The sequence below is a fragment of the Antennarius striatus genome, chromosome 8, assembly GCF_040054535.1.
Source record: "Antennarius striatus isolate MH-2024 chromosome 8, ASM4005453v1, whole genome shotgun sequence".
NCBI lineage: Eukaryota > Metazoa > Chordata > Actinopteri > Lophiiformes > Antennariidae > Antennarius > Antennarius striatus.
In genome coordinates, this window is record NC_090783.1 from 488,207 (window position 1) to 510,266 (window position 22,060).

The following is a 22,060-nucleotide window of genomic DNA, read 5'->3' on the forward strand; positions in this document are numbered from 1 at the left end:
GGGGCGAACCAGATAGATCCTGGAAAAACAGTGAGGGCAGACACCAGCAACAGAGTCGAAGCTAGTGTGGCTAAAGCTAAGGAAAATACACTTAGAGTGGGTAAGAACGACTTTGTGTTGTTCATGGTGGAAGTGATAAATTGTTCAGCACAAACTAATAGAAAACGGAGAAGATTAAGATAATAAAAAATAAGATAATGAAGATAATTATCACGGCTGCAGAAAAGCACCTTGACATCAGAGGGCTCAGCTGTGAACAGGTTCAGGAAACATCTGGAGAAGTAGAGTCAGAGACATGGACTGGACGCTCCTCATGGTCCCAGCTATCCTACAGTTAACGCTACAAGTCTGATTGCTAACGGTCAAGAATTTAAGAAGTTTATAGAAGAAAGGGGTGAAAAGGTCAAAGTAATATGTCTTCAAGAGACACGGCTGACGCCACAGGGGTACTCTACGTTAAATGGGTACCCTGTAGTAAAAATGACAGAAAAGGTAGAAGTGGGGGAGGAGGGGCCACATTTATTAAAAGAGGAGTGAACTATAGGGTGGAAAAATCAAGTGATAAACATGAAACAATAGTAATAAGAATATGGACAGAAACTAATAGTGTGACAATAATAAACTACTATAGTCCAGGTAAGAGATTGTCCAGGGAGGTACTTCATGAAGCAGGCGGACAGGTGGAGGGTGGTGTAGTATGGTGGGGGGATTTTAATGCTCACAACACTTTATGGGGGAGCATGAATACAGACTTAAATGGGAAAACAATAGAAGAACTCATAGATGCTAGCGACATGGTGTGTGTAAATGACGGCAGAGGCACTCGATACAACACATCTAGGAATACGGAAAGAGCAATAGATCTCACTCTAATGTCGGCTGGGATGGTAGGAGTTAGTACATGGGAAGAATTAAAATACACAACTATGGGGAGTGATCATTATCCAATAATAATTAAAATAGGAATTAGTCCAGTACAGGATAGTGAGGACAGACCGCCAAAGTGGAAGCTAGAAAGGGCAAACTGGGAAAGATTCAGAGAAATCAGTGAAAGTAAATGTGAGGAAAGAATAACGAATGAGGAGGGGTCTAATGAGAAAGTGGTGGGAGCAGTAAGGATCGCCGTGTGGTCTGTCCTCAGAGGGGCGGATCCTCTGACCGGTGACCTCTGTGCTTCATCAGCTGGTGGTGACGCCCCACTGGATGGGTCAGCGTGTCTTTGTCGTACGTTTATTACTGTTATTATTACCGTGTTGTTAATCTGTACATGTCATATCTATACTTCGTCTGTCCCCTCCTGGAGGACGGGTCCCTCCTCTGCTCTTCCTGAGGTTTCTCCCATACATTTTTTCCCCTGTTAAAGGGTTTTGGGGGAGTTGTTCCTTATCCCATGTGGGGGTCGTGCTGCTCGCAAATTCTGTTGAAATAAAAAACATGAAATAAAAGTTTAGGTCCTGCTGACGTCGACCTGGATTCAGGTTAAAGGTTTAGTTCTGGGGGGGGTGTGACATGCTGCTGCAGGGATTCAACCCGATAACCTCTGACTGTATCAGAAGCCCTTTATCAAGGGGTTCGGTACCCCATACTCCCGAAGCACCCCCCACAGAACCACTGTCCACTGTTCCACGGCCAGGACCAAAACCACACTGCTCCTCCTGAATCCGAGATTCGACTTCCCGACGGACCCTCCTCTCCAGAACCCCTGAACAGACCTTGCCAGGGAGGCTGAGGAGTGTGACCCCCCTGTAGTTGGAGCACACCCTCCGGTCCCCCTTCTTAAAAAGGGGGACCACCACCCCAGTCTGCCAATCCAGAGGCACTGTCCCCGAAGTCCACGCGATGTTGCAGAGGCGTGTCAACCAGGACAGCCCCACAACATCCAGAGCCTTTAGGAACTCCGGGCGGATCTCATCCACCCCCGGGGCCCTGCCCCCGAGGAGCTTTTTAACTACCTCGGTGACCTCAACCCCAGAGATAGGAGAGCCCCCCTCAGAGAACCCAGACTCTGCTTCCTCATGGGAAGGCGTGTCTGCGGGATTGAGGAGGTCTTCGAAGTATTCTCCCCACCGAGTCACAACGTCCCGAGTTGAGGTCAGCAGCTCCCCATCCCCACTATATACAGTGTGGATGCTGCACTGCTCCCCCCTCCTGAGACGCCTGATGGTGGACCAGAATCTCTTCGAAGCCGTCTTGAAGTCGTCCTCCAAGGCCTCACCGAACTCCTCCCTCGCCCGGGTTTTTGCCTCAGCAACCACCAAAGCTGCATTCCTCTTGGCCAGCCGGTACCTATCAGCTGCTTCAGGAGTCCCACAGGCCAAAAAGGTCTGATAGGACTCCTTCTTCAGCTTGACGGCATCCCTTACCGCTGATGTCCACCAACGGGTTCTGGGGTTCCCTCCACGACAGGCACCGACCACCTTACGGCCGCAGCTGTGGTCGGCAGCCTCGACAATGGAGGCGCGGAACATGGTCCACTCAGACTCAATGTCCCCCGCCTCCCCCGGAACGTGGGTGAAGTTCTGCCGGAGGTGGGAGTTGAAACTCCTTCTGACAGGGGATTCCGCCAGGCGTTCCCAGCAGACCCTCACAATACGCTTGGGTCTGCCAGGTCGGACCGGCATCTTCCCCCACCATCGGAGCCAACACACCACCAGGTGGTGATCGGTTGACAGCTCCGCCCCTCTCTTCACCTGAGTGTCCAAGACATGGGACCGCAAGTTCGATGACACGACCACAAAGTCGATCATCGAACTGCAGCCTAGGGTGTCCTTTCATTCAGTGTTCCTGATTTATTCCTGGTTTGTTCCTGATTTGTTCCTGATTTATTCCAGGTTCCTGAACTAAACCTGGTTTTATTTTCAGCCCAGTCAGCGGTCAAGATAGATAGATAGATAGATAGATAGATAGATAGATAGATAGATAGATAGATAGATAGATAGATAGATAGATAGATAGATAGATAGATAGATAGATAGATAGATAGATAGATAGATAGATAGATAGATAGATAGATAGATAGATAGATAGATAGATAGATAGATAGATAGATAGATAGATACTTTATTAATCCCGGAGGAAATTGTATAAAGTAAAATAAACTTTATTATAAATAGTAAAATAAACTTTAATTGTGAATGAGTTAGTTTTTCAAACCATTCATTCAATTAAAGTTTGACGAAGTTTTGAGGCGAAAATCAAAATGTTTTCATCAGACTTAAAGCTCCGTTTCTACTTTTAATTTGTAAGGATGCGGCTTCCTGCCCGTCACGACGTCACTTCCTCTTGCGAGCAGGCAGCCAGTTGCCTGGTAACCGCCGGGCTGGAGGACGCGGCGAGAGGCAGCTCGCGCGTGCCGTGACGCGGGGCTCGTGCAGAGTCGCCGGACCAATGGCGGACGGTCACCGGGGGAACGTTCTGGTCACCGCGTGCCTCAAGGCGCCGGTGGACCCGCGCACCAAAGCCCCGTTAGCCTCCTACGAGCGGCGGACGGGTCACGTGGACAACGAGACGGAGGTAACGACCATCAAAATGACCGTTAATGACCGTTAATGACCGTTAATGACCGTTAATGACCCTTATTCTGGTGACACCTTCAAAATAAAAATACCCGCTGTGCTAAATTGCACCTTCAAATTAAAATAATTATTAGCTGTAAGCGGAATAAAGAAATTCTGCTGAAATAAAAGTTTAGGTCCTGCTGACGTTGACCTGGATTCAGGTTAAAGGTTTAGTCCTGGGGGGGGGGGACAGGCTGCTGCAGGGATTCAACCCGATGACCTCTGACTGTAACCCCACACTCCTGTCCTCACCCACAGCAGAAGCAGTGCATCCCTGGGATGCGCTCCAAAAGAACGAGTGTCCCCCGACATTCATAAAACTGTTTAAGTAAAAAAGTCAAATTACAGTAAAATTATATATTAGTTTTACCAAAATGCCCCAGCCTGGTGGTCATTCTGGAAAAAAACAACAGTTTTAGAATAAAGATGTTGTTCAGTTTTGTTTTTTTACTTTTGCTTTTCACCCAATAGTTTTCTTTGCCTTAAATTCATTCTTGCTGGTTTCCTCTGGGCGTCTCCTGCGTCTTTATCCGTAGTGTTCTCAGCAATCTCTCTTTCTGTTTCTTCAGTAACTTCTGATGGGTTTGAATTCATTGTCACCTGGTTGTTCGTAGTCATGGTGATATTAAAGGACCGACACGTCTCTCGCTGCAGCGTGTAAAATGCTCAGACGTGTTGCCGTTTGGTCGACTTCAGTGAGGCAGAATCTCACAGGTGAGTCTGGGGATGAGAAGCTCACGCCTGATCAAAACATAACGGAGTTTTCCGAGGTTGGACGTGGTGACACGGAAATATTGTGACTTTTTTGTTGAATGGAAGTGCATTTTTTCCCAATATTATATCGCGGAAAAAAGTAGCATCGATTTTTTTTTTTATATTGTAAGTATTTAAAACTAGCGTCCCAGGAATGTACGTAGTCTGACGATGCTAACGAGAACACCGGGTGTGTTTGGCGAGGCGTTTGAGGTAATCCGGCCTTTGGGCTCCAGCAGATGGTCATGTGGTCGCCGTCCCTCCTGCTGCAGGATAATCGGCTTAGAGGAGCCAGGGGGGCCGGCTGCTGCTCTCCTGGAGGCCCCCGGGCTGCTGGGAGGTGCCTGACCTGATCTTTATCTGACCTTTGACCTTTACAGCTGGAGCACGAGGACTCGGGTTCGGACTCGGGTTCGGACCCGTGTTCGGAGGAGGGGCGCCCGGACCTGGGGGGGATCTTCTTCTCCCATGAGGAGTACTACAGCCGGCTGGAGGAGCTGAAGGAGGCGCACCAGCGCACCATGGAGGAGCTGGAGGCGCTGTACCAGAGGAGGCTGAGGCTGGTCGCCGTGGAGACGGAGGGCGGGGCCGCAGCGGGGGGAGGGCACCGGTGGGTGTGTTTAGAGGATGTAACGGTAACCGTGTTGGTTTGTCACGAGTCAGCATTTTTATCAGCTCACCTGTAAACTAGTCTCTAGTTCAGGTGTTTAAACTAGTCTCTAGTTCAGGTGTTTAAACTAGTCTCTAGTTCAGGTGTTTAAACTAGTCTCTAGTTCAGGTGTTTAAACTAGTCTCTAGTTCAGGTGTTTAAACTAGTCTCTACTTCAGGTGTTTAAACTAGTCTCTACTTCAGGTGTTTAAACTAGTCTCTTCAGGTGTTTAAACTAGTCTCTAGTTCAGGTGTTTAAACTAGTCTCTAGTTCAGGTGTTTAAACTAGTCTCTTCTTCAGGGGTTTAAACTAGTCTCTAGTTCAGGTGTTTAAACTAGTCTCTACTTCAGGGGTTTAAACTAGTCTCTAGTTCAGGTGTTTAAACTAGTCTCTTCAGGTGTTTAAACTAGTCTCTAGTTCAGGTGTTTAAACTAGTCTCTTCAGGTGTTTAAACTAGTCTCTTCAGGTGTTTAAACTAGTCTCTTCTTCAGGGGTTTAAACTAGTCTCTACTTCAGGTGTTTAAACTAGTCTCTTCAGGTGTTTAAACTAGTCTCTAGTTCAGGTGTTTAAACTAGTCTCTTCAGGTGTTTAAACTAGTCTCTTCAGGTGTTTAAACTAGTCTCTTCTTCAGGGGTTTAAACTAGTCTCTAGTTCAGGTGTTTAAACTAGTCTCTTCAGGTGTTTAAACTAGTCTCTTCAGGTGTTTAAACTAGTCTCTTCTTCAGGTGTTTAAACTAGTCTCTTCTTCAGGGGTTTAAACTAGTCTCTACTTCAGGTGTTTAAACTAGTCTCTTCAGGTGTTTAAACTAGTCTCTTCAGGTGTTTAAACTAGTCTCTTCTTCAGGGGTTTAAACTAGTCTCTTCTTCAGGGGTTTAAACTAGTCTCTACTTCAGGTGTTTAAACTAGTCTCTTCAGGTGTTTAAACTAGTCTCTTCAGGTGTTTAAACTAGTCTCTTCAGGTGTTTAAACTAGTCTCTACTTCAGGTGTTTAAACTAGTCTCTAGTTCAGGTGTTTAAACTAGTCTCTAGTTCAGGTGTTTAAACTAGTCTCTACTTCAGGTGTTTAAACTAGTCTCTTCAGGTGTTTAAACTAGTCTCTAGTTCAGGTGTTTAAACTAGTCTCTAGTTCAGGTGTTTAAACTAGTCTCTACTTCAGGTGTTTAAACTAGTCTCTAGTTCAGGTGTTTAAACTAGTCTCTAGTTCAGGTGTTTAAACTAGTCTCTACTTCAGGTGTTTAAACTAGTCTCTTCAGGTGTTTAAACTAGTCTCTAGTTCAGGTGTTTAAACTAGTCTCTAGTTCAGGTGTTTAAACTAGTCTCTACTTCAGGTGTTTAAACTAGTCTCTTCAGGTGTTTAAACTAGTCTCTAGTTCAGGTGTTTAAACTAGTCTCTAGTTCAGGTGTTTAAACTAGTCTCTACTTCAGGTGTTTAAACTAGTCTCTAGTTCAGGTGTTTAAACTAGTCTCTACTTCAGGTGTTTAAACTAGTCTCTAGTTCAGGTGTTTAAACTAGTCTCTACTTCAGGTGTTTAAACTAGTCTCTTCAGGTGTTTAAACTAGTCTCTAGTTCAGGTGTTTAAACTAGTCTCTAGTTCAGGTGTTTAAACTAGTCTCTACTTCAGGTGTTTAAACTAGTCTCTAGTTCAGGTGTTTAAACTAGTCTCTAGTTCAGGTGTTTAAACTAGTCTCTACTTCAGGTGTTTAAACTAGTCTCTAGTTCAGGTGTTTAAACTAGTCTCTAGTTCAGGTGTTTAAACTAGTCTCTACTTCAGGTGTTTAAACTAGTCTCTTCAGGTGTTTAAACTAGTCTCTAGTTCAGGTGTTTAAACTAGTCTCTAGTTCAGGTGTTTAAACTAGTCTCTTCTTCAGGGGTTTAAACTAGTCTCTAGTTCAGGTGTTTAAACTAGTCTCTTCAGGTGTTTAAACTAGTCTCTAGTTCAGGTGTTTAAACTAGTCTCTTCAGGTGTTTAAACTAGTCTCTTCAGGTGTTTAAACTAGTCTCTTCTTCAGGGGTTTAAACTAGTCTCTACTTCAGGTGTTTAAACTAGTCTCTTCAGGTGTTTAAACTAGTCTCTAGTTCAGGTGTTTAAACTAGTCTCTTCAGGTGTTTAAACTAGTCTCTTCAGGTGTTTAAACTAGTCTCTTCTTCAGGGGTTTAAACTAGTCTCTAGTTCAGGTGTTTAAACTAGTCTCTTCAGGTGTTTAAACTAGTCTCTTCAGGTGTTTAAACTAGTCTCTTCTTCAGGTGTTTAAACTAGTCTCTTCTTCAGGTGTTTAAACTAGTCTCTTCAGGTGTTTAAACTAGTCTCTTCAGGTGTTTAAACTAGTCTCTTCTTCAGGGGTTTAAACTAGTCTCTTCTTCAGGTGTTTAAACTAGTCTCTTCTTCAAGTGTTTAAACTAGTCTCTTCAGGTGTTTAAACTAGTCTCTTCTTCAGGTGTTTAAACTAGTCTCTTCAGGTGTTTAAACTAGTCTCTTCTTCAGGGGTTTAAACTAGTCTCTTCTTCAGGTGTTTAAACTAGTCTCTTCTTCAAGTGTTTAAACTAGTCTCTTCAGGTGTTTAAACTAGTCTCTTCAGGTGTTTAAACTAGTCTCTTCAGGTGTTTAAACTAGTCTCTTCTTCAGGTGTTTAAACTAGTCTCTTCTTCAGGTGTTTTAACTAGTCTCTTCAGGTGTTTAAACTAGTCTCTTCAGGTGTTTAAACTAGTCTCTTCTTCAGGGGTTTAAACTAGTCTCTTCTTCAGGTGTTTAAACTAGTCTCTTCTTCAAGTGTTTAAACTAGTCTCTTCAGGTGTTTAAACTAGTCTCTTCTTCAGGTGTTTAAACTAGTCTCTTCAGGTGTTTAAACTAGTCTCTTCTTCAGGGGTTTAAACTAGTCTCTTCTTCAGGTGTTTAAACTAGTCTCTTCTTCAAGTGTTTAAACTAGTCTCTTCAGGTGTTTAAACTAGTCTCTTCTTCAGGGGTTTAAACTAGTCTCTTCTTCAGGTGTTTAAACTAGTCTCTTCTTCAAGTGTTTAAACTAGTCTCTTCAGGTGTTTAAACTAGTCTCTTCAGGTGTTTAAACTAGTCTCTTCTTCAGGGGTTTAAACTAGTCTCTTCTTCAGGTGTTTAAACTAGTCTCTACTTCAGGTGTTTAAACTAGTCTCTTCTTCAGGGGTTTAAACTAGTCTCTTCAGGTGTTTAAACTAGTCTCTTCTTCAAGTGTTTAAACTAGTCTCTTCAGGTGTTTAAACTAGTCTCTTCAGGTGTTTAAACTAGTCTCTTCAGGTGTTTAAACTCGTCCTCATTGGTCTGTGTGTTTCAGGGCGTGGTCTAACAGCAGCCCGGTGTTCTCTCGCCGTTTGAGGCGGAGTCTGTCTGCGGTGGAGCTGAGGGGGGGTTGTGGCCCGTCGCCCCCCCCAGGTGAAGGTGACCCCGCCCTGGAGAACGTTCTGGTCTCTCCCAGAGAACACATCAGGACCATGTGGTCCAACTTCAGCCTGAGTCCCCGCCTCCTCCGCCGCCGCCCGCCGTCGGCCTCGTCGGAGAAGGGGGCGGAGCCCCGGGTGACCCTCCCCCGACCCTTCCAGATGACGCTGCGTGAGGCGGACAAGAAGAGGCGGGGCATCAAGACACGCTCGGAGGTGGAGCTGGAGAACGCGGCGCTGCGGCGGCAGCTGGACCAGCTGACGGAACGCCAAAGGAAGTTCCGGGCTAGCCCCGCCCCCGCCCACGTGTACGAGGCCGTGCAGCGGCGCGACCCCCCTCCCAACACCGTCCCCAAGCCCTTCAGCTTCCTGGAGAGGGAGCGCCTGAAGAAAGAGCGGAACCCGCCGCTGCCCCCCCACCAGGACCCGGCCCCGCCCTTCAGGGCCAAACCCGTCCCCCGGGCGGTGCTCGCCGCCGCGGCCTCGGTGGAGGACCGCATGAGGGAGGAGCAGCTCTACCGCGCCATCAAAATCCAGATGAGGGCCCAGGAGACGCTGCTGGGGGCCGCCACCCCCCCCGGGGCGCTCGCCAAACGACTGGACGAGCGCAGGAAGGCTAAGGAGGGCGCCGCCGGGGGCGCCACCTTCTCCCACCGGCCCCAGATCAACAGGGAGGTGCCCGACTACGGGGCGCGGTTCCGGCGCTTCCAGGAGCACCTGGAGCGGCAGAGGGAGGTGCGCCCCCCCACCGCCTGCCAGCCCTTCCAGCTGAGGACCGCCCACATCCCTTCCCACCGCGACCGCATCCTGGCCGACATCCAGAGGGACCAGAGCAGCCCCCCCCGGGCGCCGCGCTGGCCCCACGTCCCCCCCGGGCCGACCCGGACCCCCGCCTCCAGCCTCTGCTCCTCCCCCTCCGGCAGCGTGGAGCTCCTCCCCGCCAAAGACACCGACGCCACCAGGAGGCGCCACCAAGCCGTGAGGTACCGGCCCCAGACCCCCCCTGTCCGGTCCAGACTCTAGAGACCGCCTCAGACCCCCCCTGTCCGGTCCAGACTCTAGAGACCGCCTCAGACCCCCCCTGTCTGGTCCAGACTCTAGAGACCGCCTCAGACCCCCCCTGTCCGGTCCAGACTCTAGAGAACCCCTGACCCCACCCTCCAAAATGGCCCTAGACCCCTTAGACCATTGTTCAAGGTGCCCCCTCCCCCTCTGAAGCCCTGAGCCCCTCCGGCCCCGACCCCCCCGTGACCCGGTGGTGTGTGTGGGTAGGGAGGTTCTGGAGCAGAGGAGGAGGGCGGAGGAGGAGGAGGAGCGCCGCAGGGCGGGGCAGAGGAGGAGGGAGAGGAGGCTGCAGAGGGAGGTGTCCCGGCGGGCCCGGGCCCACGACCCCCACCTGGCCCTGGCCCAGACCCACCTGCCCAAGCTCGAGGAGTTCAGGTAGTCCTGGAGCGACCCGGGTCCGGGTCCGGGTCCCGGTCCTGGGGGGCTGACCCGTGTTGTGTGTGCAGGAGGCAGGAGCTGCAGCGGCGCAGGGAGTACCAGCAGGAGGTGCTGGAGAGGCAGCGGCGCGTCAGCGGGAGGCCGCTGCTGCTGGAGCAGGTGGCACAGGTGGGGCTGGGGCGGGGCACCGGGACCGGTCAGAGCCGGGTCGCCTGGACCGGGTCAGAACCTGGACCGGGTCACCAGGGCCTGCTGGTCCTGCTGGTCCTGCTGGTCCAGTGTGTGTCCTGGTCCTGGACCAGTTCAGGTGGGTTCACGTGTGTCTGCCCCCCCCCCCACAGAGGAACGCCAAACAGGCAGCAGAGAAGCGCTTCAGCCACGCCCTGGGAGGAAGTCACCTGACCTCAAGTCACCTGACCTCAAGTCACCTGACCTCAAGTCACCTGACCTCAAGTCACCTGACCCGGGAGCTCATTGGCAGCACAGCCAGGTCTGACAGCGACGCCTCTGCATCCAGCGACAGCAAGCTGAGGTGTGTGTGTGTGTGTGTGCGTGCGTGCGTGCGTGCGTGCGTGCGTGCGTGCGTGTGTGTGTGTGTGCGCGTGTGTGTGTCTGTGTGTGTGTGTGTGTGTGTGTGTGTGTGTGTGACTTCACACACACACACACACACACACACACAAAGGTGACCCTGACTCCTTTTTAATTGCTGTTGGCAGCGGTTGCCATGACGACCCGGACGAGGGGTCGCTACCTGTTCGCTACAGGAAGGTCTTCCTGGATGACGACGTGGAGGTGGATCCAGGGGGCGGGGCGACTCCACCCACCGGTCAGGATGAAGACGGCAGTGGTTGCTACTCAGACGATGGAGGCGGAGTCGAGGGCGGAGACAGGGAGGAGGGCGGAGACGAGGGCGGAGACAGGGAGGAGGGCGGAGACAAGGGCGGAGACCATCAGTATTACTCGGACGACAGTGACCACGAGTCGCAGTGATGTCTTGTGACGTTTGCAAACCCATTGCATCATGGGATTGGAACAATTCAATTCAAAAAAACTTTATTTGTCCCCAAGGGGCAATTGAAAACACACTGTGGATATATGCAATTTCCTCCGGGATTAATAAAGTATCTATCTATCTATCTATCTATCTTTACAGTTCAGGACCCCTCCTGTAGTGTTGGAACAAAGTTGGTCATGTGACTTGTTTTGTTTTTGTTGTGACGTCACGTCAGGATTCCTCTAATAAACTTATTGTTGTTGTAAAAACACGTCCTGATGTGTTTGGGTTCCCACTGCGGCCGGTACTTCCGGGTTGAAGCTCGTCCATTCAGAGCGGAGTCAGACTGACAGCTCCTCCCAGCCTATGACGCAGGTGACGTCCGGCCCACAGCAGCCAACCACAGCCGGGGTGGGCGGGCGTTGAGTCCAAATTTTACGCGGCGCGTCGCGGGCCGAACCACCGAGAATGAATATCCCGGTCTCAACCGGTTCCAACCGGTCCGCGGATGGAAGCATGAGCTCAGAGTCGCGCGTGAGAACCGTCGCGCGCTGCCTCAGTGAGAGTGAATAGGAGCAGAAACAATCACGAGACGCTGCCCGCGCGCGATTATGACCCGGAACACAGTCAATCTGTGCTGTTAGCTTAGCTTACATTAGCCCGCAGACTTAAATCCTTTACTTTTCCTTTAGCATGCTAGGTGGCTAACAGCCTGCTGGCACTCGGTGGTTCAGATTGATCGTTGATGATAAAATCACGTCACCAAACTACACGCAGTTAAACTTTAAGTGTTTTTTTAATTCAACATCAACTATTTTTCGTTCGTGTGTTTTTAGTTTAGCTTTGTTGTGTCATCCCGGGACGTTAGCATTAGCTTGCGGCTACTAGCAGCGGAGGTTTCGGGTGCCATGTAACCGCAGCGTCCCGCTGCCGCCCGAAAGCTCCACATAACCTGACGCGTGAACCCGCCGGCCAGCCGCGGCTCCGTCCCCCCCCCACCCCCTGGACACGACCCCCCAGGTGAGTCCAGCCCGGCTACAGCTAACCGTAACATCCGCTAGCCACCGCGGCTAACGTTAGCATCCAACAGATTTATGTATACCTATATATGTGTATGTGTTCACTGGGGGGTTAGCTAGCTAGTTAGCTAGCCGCCACACTGACAGCAGGCTGCGGTGTTAACGGTGTGTGCTAATGTTTGCAGCTAATGCTAACGGTGGTTAATGCTACGGTGGGATGGAGGGGATTCAGCTGCGGCCACACGGGGGCGCAGTTCGCTCTCATAGGCCTGTGATTGGTCCATTTTCTGAAGTGGAGCACGCGGGTTGCCATGTTTGACGTGTGGAGTTAGCAGCTAGAAAGTTAGCGCTAACAGCCATGGTGGGGCAGATTGTCACCTGCAGACGCAAACCTGTGTGTGTGTGTGTGTTGATGAGCTCTAACCCTGCCCCCCCCCCACTTCAGAAGCTCTATGCCGGCAGAAATGACCATGTTGGCGGATCACCCGGCCAGACAGCTGCTGGACTTCAGCAAGAAGCTGGACATCAACCTGCTGGACAACGTGGTCAACTCCATGTACCACGACATCGGATCCCAGGTGAGCCCCCCCGACCCCGTGACCTTCCACTGACACGTTCACATGCAACTGGTGGGATCTGAACCTGTTGACCTCCTGGGGGCACAGGGGGGGCCGATGGGCGTGGTCTCAGCTCAGCACATTACCACAGCAGCAGTGCTGTGGTAATGTGATCCCACTAAAAATAGAGCTTAATCTCCTGCATCCGGATTATGGTCTGAATCCAGATCCAAACAGACGCCTTGGACCATCATGACTCGACAGTTTATTTTTATTTTTCCTGATACAGCTGGTCCTCAAGATACGAACATATCTGTAGATATGAGTAACCGCATTCCGCCGTATCCAAAGACTGTAGCCCCCCACCCCGCTGAGCAGCGTAACATTAACACCCCATAGGTTCAGAATTCTCGTGTCATGTTACGATTCCTCAGATCTCGGTCAATAGTTAGCTTTGATGTCACTTCCTGTAGGCTTTTCTTCTTTCCTGTTAGCGTCACCTGCAGCATTTCCGCCTTCTTTTCTCCACATCTCTGTGAACTTCTGATTCGAAAATAATCCCACAATGCATTTGTGTTCATGGAGACTGAAGACAATTCAGTTTATTCATCATTTAGTTCCTGCTGTAGGAACTAAATGATGTAGGAACCATGTTGTCCTCCAGTAGGAACTAAATGATGTAGGAACCAATGTTGTCCTGTAGGAACTAAATGATGTAGGAACCAATGTTGTCCTGTAGGAACTAAATGATGTAGGAACCAATGTTGTCCTCCTGTAGGAACTAAATGATGTAGGAACCAATGTTGTCCTCCTGTAGGAACTAAATGATGTAGGAACCAATGTTGTCCTCCTGTAGGAACTAAATGATGTAGGAACCAATGTTGTCCTCCAGTAGGAACTAAATGATGTAGGAACCAATGTTGTCCTCCAGTAGGAACTAAATGATGTAGGAACCAATGTTGTCCTGTAGGAACTAAATGATGTAGGAACCAATGTTGTCCTCCAGTAGGAACTAAATGATGTAGGAACCAATGTTGTCCTCCTGTAGGAACTAAATGATGTAGGAACCAATGGTGTCCTCCAGTAGGAACTAAATGATGTAGGAACCAATGGTGTCCTCCAGTAGGAACTAAATGATGTAGGAACCAATGTTGTCCTCCTGTAGGAACTAAATGATGTAGGAACCAATGTTGTCCTGTAGGAACTAAATGATGTAGGAACCAATGTTGTCCTCCTGTAGGAACTAAATGATGTAGGAACCAATGTTGTCCTCCTGTAGGAACTAAATGATGTAGGAACCAATGTTGTCCTGTAGAAACTAAACGATGTAGGAACCAATGTTGTCCTCCTGTAGGAACTAAATGATGTAGGAACCAATGTTGTCCTCCTGTAGGAACTAAATGATGTAGGAACCAATGTTGTCCTGTAGGAACTAAATGATGTAGGAACCAATGTTGTCCTCCTGTAGGAACTAAATGATGTAGGAACCAATGTTGTCCTCCAGTAGGAACTAAATGATGGAGGAACCAATGTTGTCCTCCTGTAGGAACTAAATGATGGAGGAACCAATGTTGTCCTCCTGTAGGAACTAACTAGTTGATGTTAACTATTGGTGGAGTTAACCGAGATACATGAAGGGGCGTGTCTCACTTTTGATGAGCAGGAAGTGACATCAGCGCGTCATTCATGTCAGCCCTGATTCTAACAGTTCTCTGTGCCGCCCACCCCCTACCCCCCTGCAGCAGCGAGTGGCGCAGGAAGTCCTCACCAACCTGAAGGACCACCCGGACGCCTGGACCAGGGTGGACAGCATCCTGGAGTTCTCCCAGAACATGAAGACTAAAGTAGGGGAACGACTTAAACGTCCGGTCGTGTTTTTCAATAACAACAGGAAGTGAGGGGCGGGGCTTATGGTGCATAGACATGTGACTGATGTCTCCTGTGTCTCACTCCGCTGTGTCTGTCAGTATTACGCTCTGCAGATCCTGGAGACGGTTATCAAGACCCGCTGGAAGATCCTCCCCAGGAACCAGTGTGAAGGTGGGTGACCTCTGACCTCTGAGCGACCTCAGGCCGGACGCCGTTCTGACCTCTGGCCTCTGGCTGTGTTTCAGGCATCAAGAAATACGTCGTTGGCCTGATCATCAAGACGTCGTCTGATCCCGCCAACATGGAGGTGAGTGTGTGAACGGACCCGTTGCCGTGGGAACGGACCCGTTGCCGTGGGAACGGATCCGTTGCCGTGGGAACGGACCCGTTGCCGTGGGAACGGACCCGTTGCCGTGGGAACGGTGTCCCCGCACTGACCTGTGTCTCCCTGCAGAAGGAGGGCGTTTACATTTCCAAACTCAACATGATCCTGGTTCAGGTGAGCTGACCTCTGCCTCCACACACACACACGGGCGTGTCGGGCGGGGCCATGACCCCTCTCCCTCCGCTCCCCCCCAGATCCTGAAGCAGGAGTGGCCCAAACACTGGCCCACCTTCATCAGCGACATCGTGGGGGCGAGCCGTACCAGCGAGAGCCTCTGCCAGAACAACATGATCATCCTCAAGCTGCTCAGCGAGGAGGTGTTCGACTTCTCCAGCGGCCAGATGACCCAGGTGAAGGCAAAGCACCTGAAGGACAGGTGAGTGGGGGGGGAGGGGTCACCTGACCTGAGCGACCGGGGTTACGTGACCTCCTCGCTGATGATGTCATCTTGGTTCTCAGCATGTGCAACGAGTTCTCCCAGATCTTCCAGCTGTGCCAGTTTGTGATGGTGAGTCGACCCGTCAGAACCCCCCTCACTGGGCTTGCACCAGGAGCTAGTATGTCTCAGCCACTGTGGCTCGGTGTAAAAGAATTGAGCCAGTCAACAGCTGGAGCTGAACTCTCTTTATTTCTGTCCTACTTTATGCAGGAATGAATGTGAGATTCAACCATTGAAAACTTCATTCACTCTGAAGATACAGTCAGACTAAATATTACTCAGTGTTTACTGGTAGTTTACTGGTTATTCCTGCTGGTCAGAGGGAACAAAAGTCTAAGACTACTAACAAGTATTGATAATATCTTTCATTGACCTTCTGATCGGTCTGTCTCCACTCCCCCCCCCCAGCATTCACCATTTGTTTATTAATGAGGACTTTAACACAAACTCTACTAGAAACACTGGATTCTTTTGATCGATGGTCCTCTCCTTGTCTTACACCAATTCACGGGTTCAGCTTGTAAAAAACAATATTTTGTTTTTCATTGGACGAGAGGAGGTCATGACCCCAGTGCATATTTAATGATCGGGAGCGTTCGGGTCACTTCGGCTAAATTCCATCGGCTAGCGCCACTCGCTAGCAGCTGTAGCAGCGCTGGCACCACTCGCTTGCGGAAGTAGCGAGTGGCGCTAGAGAGCGAAAAAGTTGTGAGTTTTAGCCTTTTTTCCGTAAAAATAAGAACGCCACTGTGGCTACACAGTCTAGAAACCTGGTAGCCAATCTGGAATTTTCTTCGCCTATGACGAAATGGCGAATGGCTAGCGCAAGCCCAGCCTCACCAGTTCGTCCCCCAGCCCACTGCTCACCTGTGCCCCCCCCCTGTAGGAAAACTCCCAGAATGCCCCTCTGGTCCACGCCACGCTGGAGACCCTCCTGCGCTTCCTGAACTGGATCCCTCTGGGCTACATCTTTGAGACGAAGCTCATCAGCACCCTGGTGTATAAGGTGGGGCCGCCCCAGGGGATTGTGGGATACGCCGCTGCCCTCGGCTCCGCCCACCTCCTGTCCATCGTTCACACCTTCTCCCGTTGCAGTTCCTGAACGTTCCCATGTTCCGCAACGTGACGCTCAAATGTCTGACTGAGATCGCCGGCGTGAGCGTGAACCAGTACGAGGAGCAGTTCACCAGCCAGTTCACACTCACCATGAGCCAGCTGAAGCAGGTGCACACACACACTCACACACACTCACCATGAGCCAGCTGAAGCAGGTGCACACACACTCACACACACACACACACACTCACCATGAGCCAGCTGAAGCAGGTGCACACACACACTCACACACACTCACCATGAGCCAGCTGAAGCAGGTGCACACACACACTCACACACACTCACCATGAGCCAGCTGAAGCAGGTGCACACACACTCACACACACTCACCATGAGCCAGCTGAAGCAGGTGCACACACACTCACACACACACACACTCACCATGAGCCAGCTGAAGCAGGTGCACACACACTCACACACACTCACCATGAGCCAGCTGAAGCAGGTGCACACACACTCACCATGAGCCAGCTGAAGCAGGTGCACACACGCCATGTTTCCATGGAAACATGGGTATCCATTAGCATCGAATCTCCATGGTAACGCTACATTACGTTGTTCTAAATTTGTTTCTCAGCTGCATTTTATTTTATTTCCATCAAAATCCGAAGTACAGCAGTACAGCATACCGTTTCCTGCCTGCACTCATGAGTCTGTGTGGCTTCAGGGTTCACCCCAATGATCAGCAGCAACATCCCATAATAACAGTTACAGGTATAGGTTTGACACAAAAACTGTTGTCATGGCAACTGCTCTTTCCTGTCCTGAACGTTAGAGTTCCAGATGTCGTCTACGTTACAAAGAATTTTGGTCCAGTTCTTCTTTGAGTTAGCTACTGCTAGCTCTACTAGCTGCTAACCGCTACTAGCTGCTAGCTCCACTAGCTGCTAGCTGTTGGAGGGACCTAAACCTCTGGCAGATGTTCTCCTGCCCAGAGGATGGGTTGGGGTCCTCAGAGGCTCCGTCTTTGCGTCTGTGGGTTCCAATCCATTCGGGTCTCGGTGGTTCTGCGGCGACGCGCTGACTGAGCGGCGGCGGCGTTGTGCTTTGGTTCTGCTCAGATGCTGCCTCTGAACACCAACATCAGGCAGGCCTACGCCAACGGGAACAACGACGAGCAGAACTTCATCCAGAACCTCAGCCTGTTCCTCTGCACCTTCCTGAAGGAGCACGGCACGCTGATCGAGAGGAGGCCCAACCTGAGGGAGACGCTCATGGAGGTAGGAGGCCACGCCCAGGGAGGGGGGAGGGCCACGCCCAGGGAGGGGGGAGGGCCACGGAGAGCGGTTTGAAGAACCGGAGCAAACCGCGGCATCACCATGAAGGACTGTGTTGATGGTAAAGCGGTTGGACGTTGTGATGATGTCACTATGCCCCGCCCCCAGGCGCTCCACTACATGCTGCTGGTGTCGGAGGTGGAGGAGACGGAGATCTTCAAGATCTGCCTGGAATACTGGAACCACCTGGCGGCGGAGCTCTACAAGGAGAGCCCCTTCGCCACCTCCAGCTCCCCCCTGCTGTCCGACATCCCCCCCCGCAGACACCGCTACCTGCCCGTGCTGTCCCAGGTAAGCCCCGCCTCCTGGCACCACAGGACCGCCCCCGTCGCGCCTCCAGCAGCTCTGACGCGTCCTCCCTGCAGGTGCGCCTGCTGATGGTGAGCCGCATGGCCAAACCGGAGGAGGTGCTGGTGGTGGAGAACGACCAGGGGGAGGTGGTGCGCGAGTTCATGAAGGACACCGACGCCATCAACCTCTACAAGAACATGAGGGAGACGCTGGGTGAGTTGGCCCCGCCCCTCCCACTGCGGCGGTCCCGGTTCCGGTCAGACCCGTTCAGGCACGTCCCCCCTTTGTGTGTCCAGTGTACCTGACCCACCTGGACTACGCCGACACCGAGCGCATCATGACGGAGAAGCTGCACAACCAGGTGAACGGCACCGAGTGGTCCTGGAGGAACCTCAACATGCTGTGTTGGGCCATCGGCTCCATCAGCGGCGCCATGCACGAGGAGGACGAGAAGCGCTTCCTGGTCACCGTCATCAAGGTGCGCCACCGCCGCCCACTTCCTGTTTGACTCCATCTTCCTGTCTGACCTTCGTGGTTGTCGTCCCTCCAGGACCTTCTGGGTTTGTGCGAGCAGAAACGAGGGAAGGACAACAAGGCCATCATCGCCTCAAACATCATGTACATCGTGGGGCAGTACCCCCGCTTCCTGCGAGCCCACTGGAAGTTCCTGAAGACCGTTGTCAACAAGCTGTTTGAGTTCATGCACGGTGAGACCCGGACCCAGACGTACGTCTGAGGAGGACCACATGGGGCCGATCATCACCGCTCTGTCCTTCGTCCTCTTCCCCCTCCTCATCAGAGACCCACGACGGCGTGCAGGACATGGCGTGTGACACCTTCATCAAGATCGCCCAGAAGTGCCGGCGTCATTTCGTTCAGGTCCAGGTGGGCGAGGTGATGCCCTTCATCGACGAGATCCTCAACAACATCAACACCATCATCTGCGACCTGCAGCCGCAGCAGGTCAGCCCCGCCTCTGGAGGCCCCGCCTCTGCAAGCCCCGCCTCAGGATGTCTCACAGCTTTGATGTCTGTCAGCTTTAATGTCTTAACGGCTTCAGTGTCTGGGGGCTTTGGTGTCTGGAGGCTTCCATGTCTGATGCTTTGGTGTCGGGCGTCTCACTCGACCGTGGTTGAAGCTTCTGCTCGTGTCTCCTCAGGTGCACACGTTCTACGAGGCCGTCGGCTACATGATCGGCGCTCAGACGGACCAGGCGGTCCAGGAGCTCCTCATAGAGAAGTACATGCTCCTCCCCAACCAGGTGTGGGACAGCATCATCCAGCAGGCCACCAAGGTGAGCCCCGCCCACCACCGTCCCACCGGCGTCTCCTCAGACACGCGTAACGGTCAAAGGTCTTACGTGAAGCCCTCTGCTGCAGAACGTGGACATCCTGAAGGACGCGGAGACGGTCCGTCAGCTGGGCAGCATCCTGAAGACCAACGTGAGGGCCTGCAAGGCGGTGGGACACCCCTTCGTGGTCCAGCTGGGCCGCATCTACCTGGACATGCTCAACGTCTACAAGTGTCTGAGCGAGAACATCTCCTCAGCCGTCCAGACCAACGGTGGGTTGGCTCTGTCGGATGCGTTCAGGACTCGTGTAGTCTCACCTGTTTGTCCTCTGGTTCGACCTTTGACCCCGGTTTGACCTCTGGTCCTGCTACAGGAGAGATGGTGACCAAACAGCCCCTGATCCGGAGCATGAGGACAGTGAAGAGGGAGACGCTGAAGCTGATCTCAGGATGGGTCAGTCGCTCCAACGACCCCCAGATGGTGAGACTGCCAACTAGCACCGATAGCTAACTAGCACTGATAGCTAACTAGTATTGATGCTAACTAGGACTGATGGCTAGATTACTAGTAGCTAACTGGTACTGGTAGCCAACTGATACTGCTAGCTAACTAGTATTGCTAGCTAGTACTGGTGGAGGTCGACCGCTGACGCCTCGTTGTGGTCCAGGTGGCGGAGAACTTCGTGCCCCCCCTGCTGGAGGCGGTGCTCATCGACTACCAGAGGAACGTCCCGGCGGCGCGCGAGCCCGAGGTGCTCAGCACCATGGCAACCATCGTCAACAAGCTGGGCTTCCACATCACCGGGGAGATCTCCAAGATCTTCGACGCCGTCTTTGAATGCACTTTGAACATGATCAACAAGGTGAGCCTGTAGCCCCGCCCCCTTGTCAGGTGGAGCGCTGGTGCAGCATTTAACTCCGCCCCCCACTCCCCCACCCCAATGTCACCAGGACTTTGAAGAATTCCCGGAGCACAGAACCCATTTCTTCTACCTCCTCCAAGCCGCCACGTCCCAGTGCTTCCCCGCCTTCCTGTCCATGGCCCCCGCCCAGTTCAAGCTCATCCTGGACTCCATCATCTGGGCCTTCAAGCACACCATGAGGAACGTGGCCGACACAGGTCAGCTGGGGGGGCCGGGTGTGGTTAGAGGTGCCTGGACTTGGACGGGTTCCTGGACTCTGCTGGTCTGTGCTGGTCCCTGACGGGTCCTGGTCTGTGCCGGTCTCTGCAGGTCTCCAGATCCTCTTCACGCTTCTCCAGAACGTGTCGGGGGAGGAGGCGGCGGCGCAGAGCTTCTACCAGACGTACTTCTGCGACATCCTGCAGCACATCTTCTCCGTGGTGACGGACACGTCTCACACCGCAGGTACAGCCGCCGCCCGTCTAACCCCCCCCTCACCGGGTCACCTGGTCTCTGGACTGACCCCCCCTGTGTTTAGGGCTGACGATGCACGCCACCATCCTGGCCTACATGTTCAACCTGGTGGAGGAGGGGAAGGTGAGCGTCGCCCTGAGCGCCGCCGGCGCCACCGGCAACCAGGCCCATGTCCAGGAGTACATCGCCAACCTGCTGAAGACCGCCTTCCCCAACCTGCAGGAGTGAGTACACCTACCAGGGTGGGGGGGGTCAGGGGTCATGTGACCCCGCCGTGTCGTGCTAACGCCTAGCGTCCGTCTCCAGCGCCCAGGTGAAGGTGTTCGTGACGGGGCTGTTCAGCCTGAACCAGGACATCCCCGCCTTCAAGGAGCACCTGAGGGACTTCCTTGTGCAGATCAAGGTGAGAACCGGTCGGAGCCTCCCTGGGGGAGCGTGGCCAGTGTAACGCCTGCCCCTCTGCCCCCTGCAGGAATTTGCGGGCGAGGACACCAGCGACCTGTTCCTGGAGGAGCGGGAGGCAGCGCTGCGTCAGGCGCAGGAGGAGAAGCACAAGCTGCAGATGTCGGTGCCGGGGATCCTCAACCCCCACGAGCTGCCCGAGGACATGTGCGACTGAAGGGGGCGGGGCCGGAGGCGGAGTCACCACCGCCGTTTGTCCTTTCATGTGTTTGTCTGCGAGTGTGTGTGTGTGTGTGTGTGTGTTTCGAAGCAGGCGGGGCCAGAGGGAGGGCCCAGCACTCGGTTGTACGGCGACCAAATCATTGTCAATATTGTAAATGAGACGCGACCCCTGACCCCCCACGCCCACCCCTTTTGCCCTACCAGCTTATTTTTTACGAGCCTCGGTGTGACGCCACACGTTTCCTTTCCCCTTTTGCTGAGTTTGCGTTTGGTCACATGGTTCCTGAACGCCCGCATGAAGAATTCTTTTAGCCACACCCCCCCTGTTAATATGTAAAATACGCTGCGGACGCCGAGACGGAGAGCCCCCCCGCTTCCTTTAGCGCTCGCCGCAGGAGCGACGCGACGCTCCTCTCTTTGGTTTGTCAGTGTTTTTTGTAACGCGGGCTCTGATTGGCTGGAGCTTGGGTTGATGGAAGGAAGGCTGTGCGCTCATCATCCTGTTTGTAAAGCTGTCTTAGTACGCAGAATATAAAGTTGGATATTTTTACAAAATCATCTGTGTGACTGTTTGTTAACCAGTGAAGTACATCAAATACTGTAAAAACACACAGTAAGAAACCTGTAACAATTAAACTTTTATTAGTCCAGAGCAACCCCCGTGACCCACAATGAGGAAGAAAATGCTGAAGACGAGACGGAGACACTTTTTCTGTTCTATATTAAAAATAAAAATGTCAGCTTAAAATAGATTCATATTAACCGAATATTAAAATATGTTAATGAATAAAGTTCAAAACAGAACTTTGGTTATCTACAGTTCAACCTGGAGATGGGTTCACTGAACAGGTAAACCGAGGTTCACCTGAAGGCCCCTGGTGCGCTTCAGAGATGATGAACCTGCTGGTCACGTGACCTCCAGCTGTGACGGTGGTGAAAACCAACCAAAGAAGAAGAAAGGCACGTGGATGGATGGTGTAGGAGTAAACGACACGCCGGTAACAGGACACGT

The 22,060-nt window shown here is 51.9% G+C and overlaps 2 protein-coding genes across 3 annotated transcripts; both read left to right on the forward strand.

Annotated features, from left to right (window-relative positions):
* Positions 1–3,298: 3,298 nt before the first annotated feature.
* Positions 3,299–11,024, forward strand: fam161a (FAM161 centrosomal protein A). 2 transcript variants are annotated; one of them, XM_068322243.1, is made up of 7 exons: positions 3,299–3,513; positions 4,691–4,920; positions 8,266–9,351; positions 9,641–9,808; positions 9,880–9,979; positions 10,153–10,343; positions 10,528–11,024. In XM_068322243.1, the coding sequence occupies exons 1-7, from the start codon at positions 3,388–3,390 to the stop codon at positions 10,799–10,801; spliced, it is 2,175 nt and encodes a 724-aa protein (XP_068178344.1). In that variant the 5' UTR covers positions 3,299–3,387; the 3' UTR covers positions 10,802–11,024. The 2 variants fall into 2 exon arrangements, with proteins under 2 accessions (XP_068178344.1, XP_068178346.1); XM_068322245.1 differs by lacking the exon at positions 3,299–3,513 and adding an exon at positions 4,146–4,271.
* Positions 11,025–11,255: 231 nt separating this feature from the next.
* xpo1a (exportin 1 (CRM1 homolog, yeast) a) lies at positions 11,256–21,597 on the forward strand. The gene is made up of 25 exons (XM_068322369.1): positions 11,256–11,825; positions 12,270–12,402; positions 14,124–14,225; positions 14,349–14,421; positions 14,496–14,557; positions 14,705–14,749; positions 14,830–15,011; positions 15,095–15,143; positions 15,961–16,080; positions 16,170–16,298; positions 17,252–17,410; positions 17,576–17,758; positions 17,833–17,971; positions 18,055–18,236; positions 18,309–18,465; positions 18,558–18,721; positions 18,918–19,052; positions 19,138–19,321; positions 19,423–19,529; positions 19,717–19,911; positions 20,000–20,168; positions 20,281–20,415; positions 20,489–20,648; positions 20,731–20,827; positions 20,897–21,597. The coding sequence occupies exons 2-25, from the start codon at positions 12,277–12,279 to the stop codon at positions 21,041–21,043; spliced, it is 3,201 nt and encodes a 1,066-aa protein (XP_068178470.1). The 5' UTR covers positions 11,256–11,825; positions 12,270–12,276; the 3' UTR covers positions 21,044–21,597.
* Positions 21,598–22,060: the final 463 nt, after the last annotated feature.